Below are 24,176 nucleotides of genomic sequence, written 5' to 3' on the forward strand. Positions count from 1 at the left end.
GGTGAGGGGTGAGAGGGCGGGGCGCCGCTGCCATGGCGACTGTCTGTGAGTCCGTGGGATCTTCCCGGTGAAGGGCGCGACTGACCCGCGGCCGCTCGGCCAGTGCCGCCCCCCCCCCGGGCCGCTCGGTCGGGACCCTGGGGGGTGTGGGTGTGGGTGGGGGGTTGGGTGGGGATGGGGTGCGGTGGGTGGGGGGTTGGGTGGGGATGGGGTGCGGTGGGTGGGGGGGGTTGTGGGGGTGTGGGTGGGGTGGGGGTGTGGGGGTGTGGGTGGGGTGGGGGGTGTGGGGGTTGTGGGGGTGTGGGTGGGGTGGGGGGTGTGGGGGTTGTGGGGGTGTGGGTGGGGTGGGGGGTGTGGGGGTTGTGGGGGTGTGGGTGGGGTGGGGGGTGTGGGGGTTGTGGGGGTGTGGGTGGGGTGGGGGGTTGGGTGGGGGAGTGGGTGGGGGTTGGGTGGGGATGGGGTGCAGTGTGGGTGGGGTGGGTGAGGTGGGTGGGGGTGTGGGGTGGGGTGTGGTTGTGGGTGGGGATGGGATGGGATAGGGTGTGGGTGGGGGGTTGAGTGGGGGTTGGGTTGGGTTGGGTGGGGTGGGGGGTTGTCGGGGGAGCGGCCGCCAGTGGCCTGGCTGAGGGATCTGCCCAGTGCTCGGCTCCCCCCAGCCCCACATCGCTCGTATGTCGGGGGTGTCTGTAAGTCGAGCGTTCGTAACCCGGGAAGAGCATGGTCAGCACAGAAACAGGCCCTTCAGCCCACTGAGTCCGTGCTGACCATCAGACACCCATTTGCAGATTCAGATTCAGATTAGTTTATTGTCATCTGCAGCAGAATTCCTTGCTCGTTTGAAGCTCGCAGAGTAAACTATACGTGGGTGATAATAAATAGAGCAAGGAGTACAAACCAACAGAATGGTGCAAAGATTGTAGTGCAAAAAGAAATGCTAATCCTACAGTAATCCCAGTTTACGCTCGCTATATTCTCATCAACTCCTCTCAGATTCTACCCCTCACCTACACACTGGGGGCAATTTACAGTGGCCAATTAAACCACCGATGTGCATGTCATTGGGATTTGGGAGAAAACTGGACCACCGAGAGGAAATCCACGGTCACAGGGAGAATGTGCAAACTCCACACAGACAGCACCCGAGATCAGGATTGAACCCAGGTCTCTGGATTTGTGAGGTAGCAACTCTACCAGCTGCCCACTGGGGTGGAGAATTCTAATGACTTGTTACCTTTTAAAGAAGGAATTTTTAAACGAATGAACCTCCAGATTTCCCCTTAGGGAGAAACATCTTCTCGGCATCAACCCTGTGAACCTCCTCAAAGTCTTATATTTTTCAATAAGATCATTTCTCATTCTTCAAAACAACACCCATTCCTTATTCTAGGAATTAACTGAGTGAACCTCCTCTGAATTGTTTCCAATGCATGTATATCCCTCTTTAAATAAGGAGACCAAAACTGTATGTAGTAACCTAGATGTGTCCTCACAGGTGCTCTGCACAGTTGCAGCAGGACTTCCCTATCTTTTTCTCCATTCCTTTTGTAATTAAGGCCAGTAAATGGTTGACCTGCCAGTGATGTCCACATCCCACAAAGAAATAAAATTTGATTTATGGAGCTTCTGTTTCTTGGGAAAATGTGACATTGATTTAAAATATAAACCTATCCAAATTTATGCAGCTGCATTTATTTTTCAAAGAGTTAATTATATAACTGTTTTATTTCAGTTGGTATTTTATGATTTCACTAGGATTATGTGAAAAAAAGACTTCTGTTATTTACCAAAAAAAACTTTGCATTTATAAGTTGGTAATAACTGCAGTAAAATCACACATCACTTAAAGCAGTGTGCAGGATAAAATAAAATTATAGCTTGGATATGGGAATGGTAACTGAAGTTAAATCAAATTTGATTAAGATGCAATGGAGAGTGTGGATGAGCGTAATATGGTTCACAGTCACACAGTCCTCAGGTACCATTCCCATATCGAAGCTATAATTTTATTGTATCCTGTACATTAATTTTCAAAAAGGTGTTAGATAAGTCACCACATGGACATGTTTTCAAAATTGAAGTCCATGGAATTAAAGGAACAGCAGCAGTGGGAACATCGGATTGTCTAGGTGTCAGAAAACATAGATAATTCTGCTTACTTATTTTTTCATATCAATATCAAGACCAGTGCACGACTTTAATAGTGATCTTAGCGTGGGTGTACAGGACGTCGTGTCAATATTTCTATATGAAATAAAACTTGAGAAAAGGTTGGGAACAGAGAGGACAGAAACAAAATTGGACAAACTGGTGGAATGGGCAGACACATGGAAGTTCAGATTTAACCTAGAGAAAGTAAATTGTTTCATTCTGAAGGGAAGAATGAATAGAAGTAAAACAAATCACTTGTTGCAACTTTAAAGAAGATGCAGGAGCAGAGAACCGGAAGCACACACACAAATCATTGAGGATGACAGGAAAGGTAGAGGAGCCTGTTTAAAAAGACATGTAGGTCACTGACTTTATAAACAGGTAGAAAGTGCAAAGACTTTATAGTTTTACAAATTTTCGTACCACACTGCTTGGGTACTAGCTGAAATATTATGCTCAATTCCAGACACCACCCATTAGGACACAGAAGGTGCAGGAGAGATTAACAAAATGGGATACCTGAGAGACCAGAGAAATTGGGATTATTTTTCTTGGAGGAGAGGTTAAAATGAAATTTGACAGAAATGTCAATAGTAAATGAGGAAAAAATGTTTGCAATGGGAGATGTGTCAGTAACCGGAGGACAAGATAAAGTTTTTGCCAAGAGGACCTCGTCCTCGTCCTAAATGACAAAACATTTTCGCATGGCAAGTTATGATAGGACATAGAACACTACAGCACAGTACAGGTCCTTCGGCCCACAATGTTGTGCTGACATTTTATCCTGCTCTAAGATCTATCTAACCCCTCCCCCCACCACCACCACCCCCCCACATAGCCCCCTATTTTTCTATCATTCATGTGTCTATCTAAGAGTCTCTTAAATGTCCCTAATGTATCTGCCCCCACAACCTCTGCCGGCAGTGCGTTCCACGCACCCACCACTCTCTGTGTAAAAAATTTACCCCTGACATCTCCCTTATACCTTCCTCCAATCACCTTAAAATTATGTCTCCTCGTGTTAGCCATTGTCGCCCTGGGAAAAAGTCTCTGACTGTCTACTCGATCTATGCCTCTTATCATCTTGTACACCTCTAGTAAGTCACCTCCTTCTCTCCAAAGAGAAAAGCCCTAGCTCGCTCAACCTATCCTCATAATACATGCTCTCCAATCCAAGCAACATCCTGGTAAATCTCCTCTGCACCCTCTCTAGAGCTTCCACATCCTTCCTATAATGATCTGAAATACATTTATTGAAAGGCAGTGTAATCAGATTCAATAGTAATTTACAGAAGGGAGTGCCTTACAGTGCACTGTTACTAATTGGAGAGCACTTTCATAAAGCGGGCGCAGGGACCTGGGCTGAACTGTCTTTTATGTTGTGTCATTGTATCATGTTGGGCAGGAGTGCAGCCGGTGTGGATGTCCTCAAATCTGTAATCTTTGATTTCTCTCCGATTATCAGACTAGTTTAGAAACAATAGGACTGGTTTGACTTGATCTCCCTTTATAATTCCTCCAGCTATCTATTTTTGAAGTTATAAGGTGATTCTTCAACGAATTTGTAAGCTTATTTGTTGGATGAATTAAAATTAATTAATTTATCTATTGCATCCCATTCCAGAACCCCATTAGTGCTTGAATTTCTCCATGTTGTGTATTTGTCCTCATTAATCCAAGGTTGAAAGCGGCCTGTAAAGGCCCCTGGGGACTAATGGACTTCATCATAGAGTTTTAAGAGAAGTGGCTAGTGGAATCATTGATGCATTAGTTTTAATTTAGTTTATAGAATAGGTTACAGGGAAATGATTAGGGGAATGGGATTACTCTGAGACATGCCATAGAATTGATAGACTGAACAGTCTCCTCTATCGTGACACATATGAAATGTGAAAATGTGAGATTTGTGCAAAAAGTTTGTATCTTTAGGATTTAAGCTGGGTATGATGACAAATGCAATGTCATTAACTTGATATTAAAAGAGAAATAGTTGAAAGTCTTCATTATGTCAGGCTGTGTCTGAGGAAAGAGAAACAGTTGTGTTTCAGGTTGATGATCTTTCATCAGAACTTGTACTACATCTGTGAAGTGGAGGTTTTGAAAATTGTTATGTTTATGGTCATGTTCCTTGACCTGAAGATGCATTTCCTGTAACTTTAACTTGTTTGTGTAGTGCACTAGTTTGTAGCATTGAAACATATTACATTGTTCTCAACCCTTATATATCCTCTGGGCCTGGTTATTCCAATGTTGTTGGCATTTGATAACTTGTTAAAATGTGTTTTTCAGGTAGAATTTAAATAGAATTTAAATCTCAAATAGAATTCTGCAAAGCAGACGTATTCTGAGGACATTGGTCTGGTCATAGGTTCTGGAGACTTCTTTGATCTGTTGCATGTATAAATGATGTACCGGTCAGTGAGGTGTTACTGAGAACCTCGTGTGTTTCCTATTTCAGTGGAAACTTCCTGCCTCATCCTGGTGGCACTGCTGTGGGGGGCAACCAACCCTTTCCTCAAAAAGGGCACGGAAGGGATAGAGAAGGTTAAGTCTGGAAACTTTGTCACTCAGCTGTTTGCAGAGATGAAATTTTTAATTCTTAATTACAAGGTAATGACATAATTTTGAAATTCTGCACTAAGTGACCTGCCTTTAAAAGATGAGTGATGTTATGTAGAGAAGTCACCACTATTTATCATTTTTGCCATCTTTATCTAAGTTGGAATGAAATTTGTGTGTTGCTCATTGGTGAAATTTTAAAGAATACACTCCAACAGTCACATCTCCACCTCTGGCAGCTCTGTGTAATCAGTTTAATTGATGCCTCTCTGCCCAATCCTGCCTCTTGCTCACTAGCTATGGTAGAGTGGCTACCGCTCCAGCTCCCCACTTCTTGCTCCTCACTCATGCTAACCCTCTACTTTCCTGAAAAAGATCTTGCTCACTGCCCTGTCATTTATTCCAGGTTGAGCTGGCATTGTATTTTACTGAGAGTTTAACTTCAAAATTAATATCTAAGAAAAATGCCAAAATGAGCATAATCATCATTGAGAAGCACTGGAAGCTGAAAGTGTTAAATACACTTCCACCAGTGAGAAATAGATCTTGCATTTATACCGTTCCTTATTCTACCTCTCAAGTATATCCCAAAGCACTTCACGTGTGATTAGTTACTTCTGAAATGCAATAGCTTTTGCTACATGGGCAATGTGTAGCCCTTTTCTCCTGAGCCAGAATCCACAAGTAGCCTCAGTTAATCTATTCTTGGTGATTCTGAATGAAAGAGGTATGTACTTCTGGACACAGGTAAATGTGACGTGTCAGACTACGCAGATTTTATCACAGATACCCTGCAATGCCCTCATATCCTGCAGCCTCCACCTCCACTTCTCTCAGCTCAGAATTCAACTGTCTGCTGACCTTCCCTGATCCACCAAAGCATTTCCCAGCTCATTTCTATTTTCAGTACTCCCATATTCCACAACCTCTACTTCCCCATTTAGAGTCGTAGAGTAATACAGCACGGAAACAGGCCTTTCGGCCCATCTCATCCATGCTGACCATGGTGCTCACCAAGCTAGTCCCATTTGCCCATGTTTGGCCCATATCCCTCTAAGCCCCTCCTATCCGCATACCTGTCCAAATGTCTTTGGAATATTGTTATTGTACTTGCCTCAACCACTTTCCTCTCTGCGTGATGGAGTTGCCCCTCAGGTCCCTTTTAAATCTTTTACCTTAAACCTATGTTCACTATCCCTGGGAAAAAGACGATGTACGTTCACCTTATTATGCCCCTCATGATTTTATACACCTCTGTAAGGTCACCTCTCAATCTCCTACATTCCAAGGCAAAACGTCCTAACCCATGATGTAGATCCCCTTTCAATAACTTTCTAACTTAGAGGAATGGAATTGACAACATAATATTGCTCTGTTTCTACTGAGAAATTTTAGTTCAGTATTATTTTTTCTTTTTTTGTTTGTTTTTTTTGAAATTTTTCTGTTTAGTTTATATTGTTTTATAATTTTTCTTATTGATTTGTTTTTTTTTCTCTTTCTTTTTTTAAATTTATATAATAAATCTTTTTCTTTCCTTTCTTTAATATTATATTCATTTACTAAGAGATCGTTGAATCTACAGATTTTTTTATATCTTATTGTTCTTTATGATTATCTATGCCATGATTGTTATCCAGATCTCTTTGTATTACATGTACAAAGATTGATGTTCTATATTAATCTGTATTAATTTGAAAACTAATAAAAAGATTGAAAGAAAAAGTCCTAGCCTGCCCAACCTCTCCCTGTAACTCAGGCCCTCGAGTCCTGGCAGCATCCTTGTAAATATCCTTTGCACTCTTTTCTGTTTATTGATGTCTTTCCTATAACAAGGAAACCAAAACTGTACATAATACTCCAAGTGCGGTTTCACTAACGTTTTGTACAACTGCAACATAATGTCCCAGCTCCTATACTCATTGCCCTGACTGATGAAAGCTAGCATGCCAAACACTTTCTTCACCACTCTGTCTACTTTCACACTGCTTTCAGTGAACTATGTATGCACTCCTAGGTTCCTCTGTTCTACAACTCTCTCCAGGGCCCAACCATTCACTGTATGAGTCCTATCCTAGTTTGGCTTCCCAAAATGCAACACCACACTTATCCGAATTAAACTCCACTTACCCAGCTGATCAAGAACCCTCTGTAATTTTTGATAGCTTTCTTCACGGTTTTGGGTACCACCTATTTTATTATCATCCGCAAACTTACTAACCACGTCTTGTGCCTTCTCATCTAAATTGTTTATATAAATAATGAACATCAAAGGTCCCAGCACTGATCCCTATGGCACACCACTAGTCACAGGCCCCCAGTCTGATTTCATCCAGATTGCTCCAGTTTTCTCACACCTGTAACTCTTCCCTCCTATTCCAAGGCTTGGCTTCCCAACACGTATACATCTGTGCAGCCACACCAATTATTAGAACTGCTGCATGCACCTACAGCTTAAAACTCCTCTCGATAGTCTTCCTTAGGTCTCCTTTTCGGTTAAGTATTTAATGTTACATTTGGTCGTAATTAGGGCTGCTGATCCACAATTTCCACATATATCGTCACAGAATCAGAGCCTGGAAAGATAATTAACCACAAAAATATCTCAGAATAAAAAGCATTGCATTACTGTAAATTTGAGGTCCTGATGGTGCATTGCCCAGAACATAACACGGTACTCTTTGTCTGATCATGAGCAACAGCAGTGGACATCCACTGTATAAGTAATGTCTTATGTAGAACGGGGCTTGACCTGGATTCCCACATGCTCCACAAATACACTCAATGGTTCAGTCCAGTAACAATGGCCTGCATTAGTCTTTTCAGTCAGGAGGGTAATGTTATTGGTGTTGGAAGGAAAGCTGAGAAACCACTGTTTGCTTACATGTTTGCCTACTCTTGTCCATTTATGTTTTCCAGTATTTGATACCCTTTCTTCTGAACCAAAGTGGGTCACTTCTCTACTACTTCACCTTGGCTTCTACAGGTCTGTGTGTTTACTTATTTGTATTCGTGTTTTACAATACGTGTCAACTGTCGTTCTTTTGATCACTATTATACCAGGTTCCAGGTTCAAGTCCCAATCCAAAGACTTAAACACTAAAATATAGGTTGACAATCCACTGAGAAAGAGGTGCACTGCTGGGAGTGCCAACTTTCAGAGAAGACTTGAAACCGAGGCCACATCTGCTTTTAGCAAGTGGATGTACAGGATCCCACAACACTATTTTGAAGAAAACCTTCAAAGTTAACCCCAATGTTCTGCTCAGTATTTGTCTCTCAGTGAACATTACTGAAATCAGATTATCCAGTCATCAGCACTTTTTTCTCCACAGATGTTTTTGGATATTCCAGTTTCAGTTTGCCCCTTTGTTTTCTGTCTGTCTCTAAGCTGCCAGAATTCCAAGTAATTGATGGCTTGACAACTTTTGTCTGCACCCAGTCACAGACATTCCCAATGCTCTCTCCACCCCTCTCAGCAACTTTTCTAGTTCTGATGAAGAGTTAATGACGTGAAGTGTTGACAGTTTCTCAGTCCATGAGTGCTGCCTGACCCGCTGAGTCCTTGCAGTATTTTCTCTTTTTGTTTCAGGATTCCAACATCTGCATTTCTTTTCCCTCCAATTACTGTTGTTTGTGGGAACTCCTGCATAAATTGGCTGCTGCCATTTCTTGCATAACAGCAGTGAATACGCCAATAAATGTACTTCATTGGCTGTAGAAGTGCTTTCGACTTCCTGAAAGGGATACAAAAGGCACTTTATAAATGCAGATCTTTATTGTTGATATGTTGTTAAATCTTCTGCTTTTTGAGGCAGAATCATCATCAGAATCAGATTTATTATCACTGACATATATGTTATGAAATTTATTGTTTTGTGGCAACAGTACAGTGCAAAGACATAAAAATTGTTATAAATTACAAAATAAATAAATAGTACAAACAAAAGGGATAACGTACTAGTGTTCACGGGTTCGTGGACCGTTCAGAAATCAGATGGCAAGGCCTTCCCAAAATACCAAGCAGAACTTGGAGGTGATATAAAATCCTTAAACATATTCTCTTCCCCACCCCACTTTGCTAAAGAACAACTTTGTAGTTTATTTCCTTTAAGTACAGATTTTTTATGTTGTTGTCATGCAAGTCTTTATATTTATGGATACTTTAAAGTAAATACCATTTAGTGGTACATGGAATTAATTTTCTCAGGAATCTGGGGTCCAGAGTTAAGTTTGATGTTTGGCTGCTTTCTTGATCTGTAAATTATCATTCTATGTATTCTCAATATAATGATATTCCTGACAAAAAGTCCAGTTCCTAGACCAGGCTCAATTATATTTTTCGTAAGGTACATGGAGATCATGGAGGTTGATTCAATGCAAGAGGTTTCTTTCTGTTGGGAAAAGCCCCTCTGAAGAAGCTAAGACCAGGCACCTGAGCTCAGGACATCAGGATTCCATATTTAAACTTAAATGTGATCTGGTTTAAGCTGGGTACATGTATTGTTCATATTTATTCCTAACTCCAGTTGTTCTGAGGAGATAGTGGTGAGGCCTCTGTGAAACAGCTCTGTTTTGTGACTTTACCACAAATTTATTATCTGAAAGGCATTCCAAAAGTTGGAAGTTGGAAAACCAAGAATAAATATCTCACATGACTCAAGAGTAAATTGGAGTGAATACTGTGCCCATGATTTTTATATTGTGATTAGTCATGGGTCTGGGATGTGCAATAGGAAGGTTAAGGACATCACTTTCTTATCATGAGTAAAATTGAAATGTCAAATGTCTGACTTAAACACAGTTATTTCCTTTATTGAAACATAAAGTGTATGCACTCCAGCAAATTTCCAAACATCAGATTTATTTGGTGATGGTGCTCTGTTCCTCTGTGAGATCTGAGGAAAGAACCCATAGAGGAGCAAACTGGAGATAGATTAAAGTGAAATAAGCTTAAAAAAGTAGCTCAGTGTTGCAAGCAGCTATGTGATTAATATAAAACCAGAAGGTTGTCAACATACAAGAATTGGGTCAAGCAGCATCTGTGGAGGGAAAGGAATTGTCGACGTTTTGGCTGAAGACCTGATCAGGGTCTCAGCCCCAAATGTCAACACTTCCTTTCCCCCACAGATGCTGCTCGACCCACTGAGTTCCTCCAGCAGATTGTTGCTCCAGATTCCAGCGTCTGCCGTCTCTTGTGTCTATGCTTGACCTAGTGGTTTACCACAGATCTGGTTGTGGCGACTTCTGCCTTGTCCATTGGAAACGTTTCCTTCCAGTTCTTGCAACTTCATTGCTTGAGTGGACACCTTCAGCCAGGGTCCAAGTTTGGTTCTCTCCATTTTGCTTTTTATGCACAATCCTTTTCCTACGTCCTCTTTCATATTTATGCTTCTGATGATCAGCTGCAAATCGTGCATTGATACATAGTCATAAGCCAACATGAAGAACTGGGTATCAGAACTTGTGAAAATATAATAGCCAATCTGGATGTCTTTGTCACATGAAGATCTTAATTTTGAAGTTATTACAACTGTGATCTAAGTCATGTAACAGTCCAACCTTCTGACATGTAATGATACAACTGCTCTGGTGAACATTGTGTGATGAGAATGTGACATTGCAATTACAGTTTATACCAGTTTTAATGAAGTTGACCATGTGAATGAGACTTGTCTGCTGTATGCAGAACCCAGTGTACTGAGTTAGAATGTTTCCAAGCAAAAGTTTTATAATTTCCTTGTTACCTGCACCTCTGGGATAAAGAGCCAGTAACAAGGAAGTGTAGTATTTGAAATGAAGTTAAATGATTTCAAGCTTTCACTTTAATTAATTTCAATTCACTTTGTAAAACTGCTATTTAATGTTGATGGTAGTTGCACATAAATACTCTCGTAGGTCTGAGGAGTAACAAATGAAAATCTCTGTCTCTTCAGATTTGTCCTTGGCTGTGCTCTTGTCAAATTCTCTTACATTTTTGTTCACATTACTAACTGGAAAGTTACTGGGGGAAGATATTGGTGGTAAACGTAAGTACAGTGCATCATATACAGCAATATATGTATTCAAAGTACTGAAGCAAGTCATTGGGTCCCTGCCTCTGCTTATGCTCTACCTGGGCCTCTTCACCTTTCTTTATTTAACTCCATAAACATATTCTCCATTTCCTGTTGTTTTGTGTTAATTTTGTATCTGAACTACATGTGTTAATGTGATTCACATTCCGAGTAAACGGGGTTCTTCTGAATTCTATGTTTAATTTATCGAGTGCAATGTTTATGGTCCCTAGTTCTGCTACCTTGCCAATAGAAACACGCTTTCATAATCTTCGTAATCAAACTCTCTCAGTATACTTCTCACATCTGTCATCGAGAGAAAAGATCCCCAGTCTAATCAATCTTTCCTGATAGTTCTGAGGCCTTCATAGTAAATCTATTTTGCATGTTCTGTATCTCATTTACAACATGAAGACAGATCACTTCCAGTACTATTTTTAAATGTGGTCTGGCCAAGGTTTAACATAACTTCTCTGCTGTGCAATTTTTTCCCTCTAGATTTTGAGGTGCTATATTTGCTTTCTTTTTATGGTCTAGTTAATAAGGGTCACTATTTTTATTTGTGTACCTTTCTGTTTCTCCTCAACCCAATTCGGGCACTTACTTTCCAAACACATTCTTTGTCAGATTACATCGCCTCACATGTATCTATCTTGAACTTCACAAAGAGTTGTTGATCTGCTACTTTACATAAGGACATTAGAAGCAGGAGTAGGCCATTCAGCCGCTCATGCTTCCCGTGGCACTCAATAAGATTGTGCCTGATCTTTTATCTCAGTACCACTTTCCTGCACTAACCCCATATCCCTTGATTCCTATCAACCCCTCCCGTGAATATACTCAGCAATTGAGCCTCCATTTGGGTGGAGAATTTCAAAGATTCGCCATCCTCTGGGTGAAGAAATCACTTATTACGACAGTCCTGAGTGACTGATTCCTTTTTTGAGATTATTACCCCTGGTTCTGGACACACCAGCTGTAGGAAGCTCAACCCTGCATCTACTCTGCCAAGTCCCATTAATCCTTTGTACATTTCAGTGCACTGTAACCATTGATCAAAAGCAGATTATTAGTGCTCACCAGCATCATGCAGGTTGGGACAATGTGGCATTGCTACCCATCTGTTGTGTTTTTGTTGTCACTCTTACCAAAAACATGCTTCTTTTTAAATGTCTTTACTCAGAGGCAATCACAGGAATGCTGCTGACTCTTATGGGAATTACTTTGTGTGTAGCAAGCAATATCAGCATGGAAACTTGACAAAAAGGAGCTCGATCTATCCAAACCATGAACTGAAGCTCTTACTTCTTTTGCTGAATTTGATCATCTCCTAAAATGAGGAAGAAACTGCAGAATGGCAAAAAACAAAAGTCTTTCCTGGATGGAGCAGAATTTGAGCAGATGGGACGGTCAATTATCTTGGACAATATAAAGCTGTACTGCAGTTGGTGTGTTCACAACTTTATCACAGATTTGTACCGCCCTAAAAATTCCAGTTATCTTCAATTTGCTGTCAGATTAGAGGCGAGTAATTTTCAATTCTCAGTTGCTACTACTTAACAGCATGAAGTTTTCAAATTAAAATCTGTATTGACAGATATACAATCAATAGAGATTACTCCCATGACATGGCATAAAATAAAATAACCATGGAAAGAAGTGAAAAGCTTTGTAATATTGAACATCGAAGATGAGTTAATTGTCACATGCACAAGTACATGTGTGCACAGGTGCAATGAAAAACTTACTTGCAGTAGCATCACAGGCACAGAGCATCAGATAAGCAGCGTTCACAAGAAAAACATAAATATAAATTATACACAATTTTTGCAAGAAAGAACATCATTAGAACAAAAAAGAATAAAGTCCATTTTAGTGCAAAATGATTAAAGTGGTCATAGTCATTAGGGCTGTGCCGGTTGGTTCAAGAACCAAAAGGCTGATGGGAAGTAGCTGTTCTTGAACCTGGTGGTGTGGGACTTCAGGCTTCTGTACCTCCTGCCCAATGGGAGCTGTGAGAAGATGGCACGGCCCGGATGGTGGGAATCATTGATGATGGATGTTGCCTTCTTGAGGCAGTGCTTCCTGTAGATACTACCGATGGTGGGGAGGGATGTGCTTGTGATGTATTGGGCAGAGTCCATTACTTTTTGAAACTTCTTACGTTCCTGCATATTTGAATTGCTGCACCAGACCGTGATGCAACCAGTCAGAATACTTTCAACAGTACATCTGTAGAAGTTTGTTAGCATGTTCGGTGAGAAGCTGAACCTCCTTAACCTCCTAAGAAAGTAAAGACGCTGGTGTGCCTTCCTTGTGATTGCATCTATGTGCTGGGTCCAGGACAGGTCATCCGATATGTTAACGCCCAAGAATTTAAAGCTGCTGACCCCCTCCACCGCTGATCCCCCAATGTAGACTGGCGCATGTTCACCCTCCTTCCCCTTCCTGAAGACAACAATCAGCTTTGAACATCAAGAAGTAGAAAAAACAATATGTAGCTGATTGGAAAGGTGTAGCTGCTGTGAAAGTAAAGTTGTCAGACAAAATCAATGCTCTGTGCTGACACCTCCATTGTTTCAAACGCAACTCATTTTGACCAGTCTGTGATATGGTGTTCCTGCCACTAGGTGGTATTAATGCCTTTGTAAACCCTTGCAATAACAGTACTGTTCAGACACCATAAATCTGTTAACAAAGTACCTACATAATTTTTGAGGGATTTCTAAAATTTCACCAAATAGCATTCCTTTTATGATCACTGTGGCTGTTATTGTGGAAAAGCATGTAAGGAGTTTCCTATTGAGAGTTCTGAGATATGAGAAATATTTTCCTATCGTATTAATGTAAGGAATGAAGGACAAATTGGATGAGGTGCAAATAATGAGCCCTTGTGACAATGGGGAATGAACCATGGTGCATTCATCATGTTGAGTAATATTTATCATCTAGCCAGATATAATGTTTGGCAAAAAGGACTTGTGTTGCATTGGAATTTTTTAAATTAAATTTTTTTAAATCTCTCAGTGTCTTGATCTTCCTAATGTGAGTATGCAGTTTTTACATAGTCATAGAGTCATAGAGCAATACAGCACGGATACAGGTCCTTCGGCCCAACCAGTCCATGCCAACCACGGTGCCCACCCAGCTAGTCCCGATTTCCTGCCTTTGGCCCATATCCCTCCAAGCCCCGCCCCTCCATGTACCTATCCAAGTGCTTCTTAAATGACGCTATTGTACCTGCCTCAATCACTTCCTCTGGCAGCTTGTTCCATATCCTCTGCATTAAAAAGTTGCCCCTCAGGTCCCTTTTAAATCTTTCCCCTCACCTTAATTCTGTGCCCCCTAGTTTTGGACTCCCCTACCCTGGGGAAAAGACTGTTACCGTCCACCTTATCTATGCCTCTCATAATTTTAAATACTTCTATAAGGTTGCCCCTCATTTCCTACGTTGCAAAGAATAAAGACCCAGCCTGGCCAACCTCTCCCTGTAACTCAGGCCCTCTGGTCCTGGCATGCAAGCAGATTCTTCTCACAAATAGTACAGTTGTTGAAAGTTGAATATTGGAGAGTCATTTCTTCTCTCAAGAACAAACTTGTTAAATACCACAGTGTGAACCAACAATGCGGGATACAGGAACACATGGCAGAACCGTAAGCATTAGCTTCATGTGCAATATCAGTCCAAACCAGTCTAAACATTAAACCATGGTATACACATACAAATAAGGAAATGGTTTAATTCATTATTAACAGTCTGGCCTTGTTTCTAAATCTCTTGTTAATTTAGTGAATGCTGCTTTAATTGAAGATTGGAAATTCAGTCACGACAAGATTTGCCAATTTCTGCTGATATTGTGAAATGAAATGAAGGAAGGAAACGTATGGCAGTAGCACATTACAGATGACTTCTGTAAGTGTTTTAGAAGGCTATGGCAATATGGTGTGTTCACACCTTCTGAACAATCAATTTGAACGTGGAAGATCATGTGGATCTCTGGAATACATTCACAACATCCTTGGACATAACAAGTCAGGACAACTGGAGGACATATGGCTCATGTTGACAGCAAATATGTTTTTGGTACTTGATGTGCAATTTTGTGCTAACATTTGAAAGAATTTTGATTCACAAATATTTTCCTATTTTTCTTTCCACCTGAAGAGTTTGGTACCTTGCTGGAAATGTTGGTGTCAAATTTAAATTAAATTTAAATTTTACTTACAGTGTGGTAACAGGCCCTTCTGGCCCAACGAGTCTGCGCCGCCCATTTAAAACCCAAATTAACCTACTTGTACGTCTTTAGAACGTGGGAGGAAACCGGAGCACCTGGAGGAAACCCACGCAGACACAGGAGAACGTACAAACTCCTTACAGACAGCGACGGGAATCAAACCCCGATGCCTGGCGCTGTAATAACGTCGTGCTAACCGCTACGCTGCCATGCCACCCACATTGACTTCCATCTTGGATAGGGAGCCCTGGGCCTTGTAATCCTTACAAATCTCCAAAAGGCGTTGTTGATTCCGTGGTTGTTCTGCAGTACTTTAATCAGGTTTGCCAGTGCTTCTCTGGAAACATAACATTTGAGCATGTTGAGATGGGGAATGGGAAAGAGAACCAAATGAGTTCCTTCCCAACCTCATCTGATTTCTTTATTCAACAACAGTAACCTACTTTTCAATGTGTGAGGCATGGGACCGATTTATGCATAACTGGATTCCAGTAACAATAGTATGAAAATCTGCTCTCATGATGTAAATTAAGGCAGATGTTGGAAGGACACTGGGAAGAATCCCTCAGCTATTCTTCAAAATAGTTATGGGATCTTTCACTTCCATTGAGAGAAGAAATAGGATAGTACCTCAATTATGCTCAATTCCCTGGTGTACACAACCTTTTGAATTTGTGTTTGTAACTGAGACATAGCTGACAGGCTGTAAAGATCTATTCAACAGAAAATATTCATACTTTCCAAAGAAGTCAATGGATAGTACCAAGTTACCTCCTTAACCGATAAATACAGGCCACTGACACGTTAACAAGAACAGCTAACTTGATCTAGTCTGCGGATGCCTCACCTATCAAAAATCTTAACCAGCTGAGCCATCTCAGAAGCCTTTCAGTTTGAACGATGATTAGTGGCATGTATGTTTTTGTTTAATTCTGAAAATGGGAGGTGATACATAAGTGCAACTTCTCTCATTACAGTGCGATTGAGGTAACAAGGGAGGCAGAGCAAATACGTGGAAAATGGGCCACGCAAAGTATTGGAGAACAAATTCTAAGGTTTAAATCTATTGTTATAGATTTTGTGGATCAATGAAACACAATATCAATAAGTCTGGTCTCAGTAAATAATAATGATTAAAGGTCAAAGTACTTGCTGCTCTGTGACATCACAGAAATCTAGTTAAGAATCTCTGTTACTAAGGTGATCACTGGGAATCAATTGTACTGGTCAATTTAGTTTCTTTAATGCTCGTCAGACATTGGAACGTTTCCCATTGGTGCCCTATTTTCACTTCTCTTGGGGGTTATCCAGCTCTGAAGTTAGTCATTTTTTCACTTAATAATTTAGCATTTATATTGTTCACCAGGTAAGCTTAATAAAAAGAGTTAAAACAAAATCAGAAACTTCTTTACCTAGGGAGTGTTTGGAATGTGAAACTTGCTGGCACTGGGAATATTGAGGCAGTAATTCAGGAGTAAGCTGGATGAGTGTGAGAAGGAAAGAAGGATGTGGTGTGAGTGGCATAAAGTAACAGGAAGCTGTGGAGCATTAACACTAGTGCAGCACATTGAGCTGGATGGATTGTTTCTGTACTGTGTGCCTCATGCAACATGTAATCCTTTATAAATCCCTTATAATATTTTAGCTGTGAATATTTCCAATTTGCACGTACTGGGTTTTATTATGATGCAAAGTATTATTTAACATTATACAAGGAAGTTGTTGAAGAGCTCCACGTTTCCAGTTTTCTCCCTTGCAGGCTACTCCGCCTGGCATTGCTTCTCACCTTGCTGCCCTCCATCCAACAGTTGGAGACAGGGTTCACACAGGGCTGCTTCCTTGCACCCAGCCAAGGGAGGACACTGGCTGAGAAGGGACACAACTCAACATAGTGCAACAAACAGCTCTGATCTGCAGCCACCTGGGCCTTCAATTCATCCCAAATGAGCTAGGCAACAGGCAGATTCAACGATAGCACCTTGTATTGGCACATGGCTTTGTATGTCACAGAACTTCCCAAGGCACTTCATAGAAACCTTATTGAACAAGATCTGACACCAACCCTCTTATGAAATTTGACCCAGCTAAGTGCAAAATTATTAATTTTGGTTAGAAGATGTACAACAGCAACTCAACTCTCGAACAGGAAGACCTGGGTACGTGTTCCAAAGTTTTAGACTGTGACAGGACAAGTGGTGAAGTCTAACAACATAGATACATGGGGTCCTTAGCTTTACTAGGAAAGAAAAAGTACAAAGGCAAAGAAGTTATGCTAATTTTATATAAAACACTGGTGAGGTCTTTAATTGGGATTGTGGTGAATTCAGGATATGGATGTCTCTTTCAATGAGCTGCAATAGACATGACAGATTCAATTACCTCCCATGCTGCAACATTGGAGGATACTATATCAAACAAATGGCTAAAGAGCTCGGTTTTAAGGAGTGAATGAAAAGAGGCAAAAGAGGAGAAGGGAGGACTTGGGGAGGGAATTCCAGAAATTAGGACCTTGGCAGCTAAGAACATAGCCACCAATTCAGGGATGATCTGGAAGTCAGAATTAGAGGAACAGACAAACACTGGAAGGATTGTAGGGCTGGAGAAGATTCCAGGGATGGTGCAATGCAAGGCTGTGGAGGGATTTCAAAACAAGAATAACAGTTTTAATAACTACCAGGAGCCAGCGAATGCAACAAACACACAAGTGATGAGTGAACAGGGCCTGGTATGAGGTGGGAGACATGGGCAGCATATCTATGAGTTAATGCTTATGAACCAAAGTAAAATAAATGATGTGAAATAAAAACAGGAATTCCTGGAAAAAGTCAGGTAGGATCTATAGAGAAAGAGAATTAACACTCTTAGGTCAGTGACCTGGTGACACAACAGCTGTGACATGCATTGTTAATTCTCTTTCATCAGATGTTTCATACATGGCATTATATGCTTATATTTCATCTTTTGAGAAAAAAAGGACGTAGGCAAAAGGCAGGTAGCCATAGGCCAGTTAGCTTAACATCTGCAATTGGAAAATGCTTGAAAGCTATCATTAAGGAAGAAATAGCGAGACATCTGGATAGAAGAGGTTCCATCAGGCAGACACAGCATGGATTCAGGAAGGGCAGGTCCTGTTTGACGAAGTTACTGGAGTTCTTTGAGGATATAATGAGCACAGTGGATAGAGGGGAACAGGGGATGTTGTATACTTGGATTTCCAGAAGGCGTTTGATGAGGTGCCACATAAAAGACATCCATAAGATAAGGATGTATGGAGTTGGACTAATGTATTTGTATGGATAGGGATTGGTTAACCAATGGAAATCAGAGAGTTGGGATAAATGGGTGCTTCTCTGGTTGGCAATCAGTGGTGAGCGGGGTGCTGCAGGGGTCGGTGCTGGGCCTGCAACTGTTCACAATATACATTAACAATTTGCTGATGACACTAAATTGAGTGGAAAAGCAAATTGCACATGAGGATGCGGAGAGTCTCGCAGAGAGATATAGATAGGTTAGTGAGTGGGCAAGGGTCTGGTAGATGGAGTACAATGTTGGTAAATGTGAGGTCATCCACTTTGGAAGATTATTATTTAAATGGTGAAAGATTGCAGCATTCTGTTGTGCAGAGGGACTTGGGAGGGCTTGTGCATGAATCACAACAGGTTGCTTTGCAGGTGCAACAGGTTATCAAGAAGGCAAATGGAACGTTGGCCTTCATTACTGGAGGGATTGAATTTAAGAGCAGGGAGGTTCTGCTGCAACTGTACAGGATACTGGTGAGGCTGCACCTGGAGTACTGCATGCAGTTCTGGTCTCCTTACTTGAGGAAAGATATACTGGCTTTGGAGGCAGTACAGAGGAGGTTCACCAGTTTGATTCCGGAGAGGAAGGGGTTTAGCCTATGAGGAGAGATTGAGTTGCCTGGAACTATACTGCTGGAATTCAGAAGAATGAGAGGAGATCCTATAGAAACACATAAAATTATGAAAGGGATAGATAAGATAAGATATCTTTATTAGTCACATGTACATTGAAACACACAACGAAATACATCTTTTGCGTCGAGTGTTCTGGGGGCAGCCTGCAAGTGTCGCCACGCTTCCGGCACCAACATAGCATGTCCACAACTTCCTAACCCCTATGTCTTTGGAATGTGGGAGGAAACCGGAGCACCCAGAGGAAACCCACGCAGACATGGGGAGAACGTACAAACTCTTTACGGACAGTGGCCGGATTTGAACCCGGGTCACTGGTGCTGTAAAGCATTATGCTAACCGCTGTTTCCACTGGTATGTGAGACTAGAACTAGGGGACATAGCCTCAAGATTCGAGAGAATAGATTTAGGGTGGAGATGAGGAGAAACTGCTCCCAGAGAGCAGTGAATCTGTGGAATTCTCTGCCCAGTGAAGCAGTAGAGGCTACCTCATTAAATATATTTAAGACGCAGTTAGATAGATTTTTGCATAGTAGGGGAATTAAGGGTTATGGGGAAAAGGCAGATGGGTGGATCTGAGTCCACGGCCAGATCAGCCATGATCTTACTGAATGGCGGAGCAGGTTCGACGGGCTGGATGGCAGACTCCTGCTCTTATTTCTTATGTTCTTACAGTTGGAGAGCATCCAGGAGAGCATTGGAGTAATCATGTGTAGAGATGATAAAACCCTGGACATGGTTTTCACTATAGATAAGGTGAGGCAGGGGTAGAGTTGGGTACTGTAACAAAGGTAGGAGTAGGTGGTCATTGTGGTGGACACATTGGACTGGAATCTCATCCAGAGTCATTACCAAGGCTATGAACAGTCCAGATCAATATCAGGCAGATGTCAGAGAGTGGGACTCAGTTGGTTGCCTGGAAATGGACCAACTAGTGAGCTGTAGAGTCGGCTGATACACGATTTTCTTGTGTATAAGAGACGGTTACATTGGCCTTTATTCATATAAAAACTGTCAGTCTGACAAAATAGCAAGTCCCCCTCCTTCCCTTGAGAATGGGTGCAACTGAGATAATTAGTAGTTTCATTTCTCCTGTAAATTATATCACATAGTTTATTTTGTGGATGAAATTTTAATAACTAATTTTCACATGCCAAATTTGAGAGGGTTTACCCCTCTACCCACCAGTTTATTCAGAGTTTGGATGCAGAGGTGTTATACAAAGCCCTCTGCTGTCTCATCAGTATAGTCAGTGGGTAATGCAGATTTCTAAATTACACCAAACATCACAGCCACACTATGTACCCCTCTCTGTATACTGTCACATTCACAGCACTGACCACTAGGTCATGGTGAGGAAGTAGAATATTGACAGATCCTCTCCTTACCACTAAACCTATCATTACCACACCGATTACTGTTGAAATTTATGGAAAGGTTTTATTATGTGTTTAATCATCCTCTATTTCCCCCCTCTAGTGTATAGATGCCCTCGAAGACATTAATAGGCCATCAGCTGTGTGTAGCTGATGGGTGATGGCATCCTGTATAGAAGGACTATTGATGTAGTGATATGATATTCCAGTTAATTACTGAGAAATAAAAGCAAATATATCTTTTTAAATAAAGTGTGAATGATGCAGATGTACCTTTGATGCCACATAATATGAAAAAGGTACTAAGTCATATAAAGAATAATGGATAATGGGTGAGGATACAGATCTGTAAATCCACTTTTTCAAATTGCCTTGTATTCAAAGGGAACAAGACTAAGTATTTCTGACGTGAATACAGAGGTGTGTTTACAGCCTCAGAACATCTCTGAAAGAAATATATTTCCTCTCTACAGGTTTTTGAAAAGCATGTCTGAGGTTTCTATGCTCTCTGAGCCCCAACCTGAGCCAGTGGAATTAAACAGAGAGGATGAAGCCCTTCCCAAAGATTGTGAAATACCTTCAGTTCGTACAAAAGTGAGGAAGGCAATAGAGCAGAATAAGAAGTACACACGTGAGGCAAGTGATGCAAAAGCAGCTTGATGGAGTTGTCCAACAACATTGCAAGTATTGTTGTCCGATTTTTAGTTTAATGGAAGAAATTGCTGATGTGGCTTGAGAAGTTCCAGTTCATTAATGTAAATAATTCACCATTCTCTCCAAGTTTTGTTTTGGCTTCATGATTTATCTGTTCCATGGTAATTTTATTTCTATTCCTTATAGTCTGATGCCTGATTCAGAATAATTCTAGATATTCACCACAGATGTGGGTCATAGTATTTATATAACCATCATTAGATTCGACAGCAGTGTCTCAAAACATTTCATGTCTCTTTCAGAAACTGATGGACCTGAAGTGTAGTTAGTAATTCCACTCACAGTATGCCTATTTTGACATATTTTTACTCTTCCATTTGTTTCAGATAAGATATCTTTATTAGCCACATATACATCAAAGCACACAGAGAAATGCATCTTTTGTGTAGAGTGTTCTGGGGGCAGCCCGCAAGTGTCGCCACGCTTCCAGCCCCAACATAGCACGCCCGCAACTTCCTAACCCTTACGTCTTTGGAATGTGGGAGGAAACCAGAGCACCCGGAGGAAACCCACACGGACACAGGGAGAATGTACAAAGTCTTTACAGACGGCAGCCAGAATTGAACCCGGGTCGCTGGCGTTGTAAAGCATTACGCTAACCGCTATGCTACCGTGCTGCCCCATTTAAGTTTTCAAACTTACTGAACTAATTCTGAATCTACATTAAACCTGTATAATCAGGCAGTGTTTTAAACTGTAACCTTTTAAAAAAAAAGCTTCCTCTGTATTTCTAAGTATACATAAGAAAGATAATGTTTGATGAATGCAGGTGAAAATTAGTTTATCATAAAACGTGAGCATTTTAAATTGCAGTCCATCCCCTATTTGTACATTACTGAAAATTACTCCTAAGAAATATGCTAAGCCAGTTCCCAGTCCAATTTGGAACACATTAATTAGTTCTTTAGCAATTCAACAAAAAATTCTAAGCTCTCATTCAGTACTTACTGTTTTTTTGTACCCAAACATTCCAGATTAATGTTAGCACACAGAATCACAGAAACCTGTGTTTCACTGAAAGCAATCTGCACTTAAAGTTCTTTGATCGATTTGAACGATCAGGCAGAAGCTTCGGGCTGTTTTTATGGAGATTGTGCTACATTTCAATGTTATCATCACAATATGATGTAAAAATGTGTCACTTTCAATTTTATGTACCTTACGGATGTGACCATCAAACACCAAGAGGGATGGGGTTTCCTTGGTGGACCTGCCTGCCCTGGAGTATGACACTGAGATGGTGCAGAGTTCTATTGCTGCTCCAGTTCCTTTCATTTCCTTCCCAAACAACCTGGATCTCTATTGGCCTCTTGACCATAAATGGTGGCAGGAGCACAGAACCTGGAGCTCTGGCATAATCCCCTCACATACATCTCAGCTACTCTGTCCCCATGGCCACCCTGTGGAGTAAGTGGGATTGTGGACTTGAGCCCAGGGAAGGAAGCAAGAGTGTCTCAAAGTAACGGCCCCACCCACGATGGAGGCCTTGCAACTATTTCTGGTTACTCTTTGTGGCTGTTCTACCCTTTATAATTCCCAATGCAGAGTTAGAGTCATTAGTGTGGAAATCTGCAGTGACTGCTGCTCAAAATCAATGACTGTCAACCCAGCCAAGGGTGGTTGCAAATTCTGTGCATGAGCCAAACTACTGTCTGGTTTTACGTTGCCTTCTAATTTGGGACATTCTGCCCAGTAAATTAAATATTTGGTAAATTGGTTTATTATTGTCACATGTACCGAGGTACAGTGAAAAACTTTGTTTTGGATGCCATCCATACAGATCATTTCATCACATCAGTGCATTGAGGTAGTACAAGGGAAAACAATAACAGAATGCAGAATAAAGTGTTACAGTTACAGAGAAAGTGCAGTGCAGGCAGACAATAAGGTGCAAGGTCACAACAAGGTAGATTGTGAGGTCAAGTTATCGTACTATAAGGGGACTGTTCAATAGTCTAATAACAGCGGGATAGAAGCTGTCCTTGAGCTTGGTGGTATGTGCTTTCAGGCTTTTGTATCTTCTGCCCAATGGGAGGAGGAGAAGAGAAAATGTCTGGGGAGGGAGGGTCTTTAATTATGTTGGCTACTTTACCGAGGCAGCGAGAAATGTAGACACAGTCCATGCTTCCTGCTTGAACTGCACAATGGTAGTTGGCAGACTATTCCCAAATCGATTAGATCCACTTCCACGGATAGATAGAAATATCAGGGAATGAAAAGTAATTAATCTAGTTGTTAGTGGATGGGGAAACTATGATCTTTGTTAGTAAGAAATAAATGTATGAACAGGGCCAAGCAGGTGGTCAATTAGTCGGGCTACTTCTGACACTCAATAGCCAAAGAATACTTTGATAGCTTAAAACTAAGTCTTGAGATAAATTTTCAATATAATAACCATGTAACATACAGGCTATCCCTGGGTTATGACTACCCAACCTATGGACATCCCTACATATGAACGAGCTCCCGCCATATTAATAAATCCAAAAGACCAATGTACGGACATATGTTCATTCCTACGAATGGCAGAACTAGTTTCCTCTCTCTCTGCACTATTGATTATCAGTCTTATGTGTTTTGATGCCTTTAGTTACAATACTTTGGAGGTATGGTTATCATATCAAGTGATGTTTGTGTATTTTCCGACACAGACAAAATTGATGTCTGTAAAAACGGAACCTGTTTGTTACCAAGGGACAGCCTGTACCATCGATTGGTAGCAATCTATCCTTCGAGTCAGAAGGTTCCAGGTTCAACTCCTATACAGAGACTAAACACCAAAATGTAGGCTGACACTCCATTGCAGTACCGAGGTAGCACTGTACTGCTGGAGGTGCTGTCTTCCAGATGAGACGTTAAACCACATTTCCAGCTTACCCCTCAGGTAGAAGATGACTGTTTCAAAGAAGTGGGGAGTCCTCCATGGTGTCCTAGACAATATTAAAGATCATAGTTTCCCCATCCATTAACAACTGGATTAATTACTTTTAATTCCCTCATATTTATATCTACCTGTGGAAGTGGATCTGTTCTATTTGGGAGTTGTCTGTTGACTACCACTGTACAGTATTATCAAAGGACACAACTGAAACAGATAATCTATTCATTATCATATAATTGTTTCTGGGATCTTGGTGTGTACATGTTGACTGCAGTGTT

At 41.2% G+C, this 24,176-nt stretch overlaps 1 protein-coding gene across 2 annotated transcripts; it reads left to right on the forward strand.

Moving 5' to 3' along the window:
• Nucleotides 1–12: 12 nt before the first annotated feature.
• Nucleotides 13–14,892, forward strand: tmem234 (transmembrane protein 234). Of its 2 annotated transcripts, none has more exons than XM_052036690.1 (5): nt 13–45; nt 4,607–4,758; nt 7,624–7,690; nt 10,641–10,733; nt 11,944–13,785. In XM_052036690.1, the coding sequence occupies exons 1-5, from the start codon at nt 33–35 to the stop codon at nt 12,018–12,020; spliced, it is 402 nt and encodes a 133-aa protein (XP_051892650.1). In that variant the 5' UTR covers nt 13–32; the 3' UTR covers nt 12,021–13,785. The 2 variants fall into 2 exon arrangements, with proteins under 2 accessions (XP_051892650.1, XP_051892651.1); XM_052036691.1 differs by lacking the exon at nt 11,944–13,785 and adding an exon at nt 14,551–14,892 and having other exon boundaries at nt 27–45.
• The last annotated feature ends 9,284 nt before the right edge of the window (nt 14,893–24,176 follow it).

Source organism: Pristis pectinata, chromosome 22, assembly GCF_009764475.1.
Source record: "Pristis pectinata isolate sPriPec2 chromosome 22, sPriPec2.1.pri, whole genome shotgun sequence".
NCBI classification, from domain to species: domain Eukaryota; kingdom Metazoa; phylum Chordata; class Chondrichthyes; order Rhinopristiformes; family Pristidae; genus Pristis; species Pristis pectinata.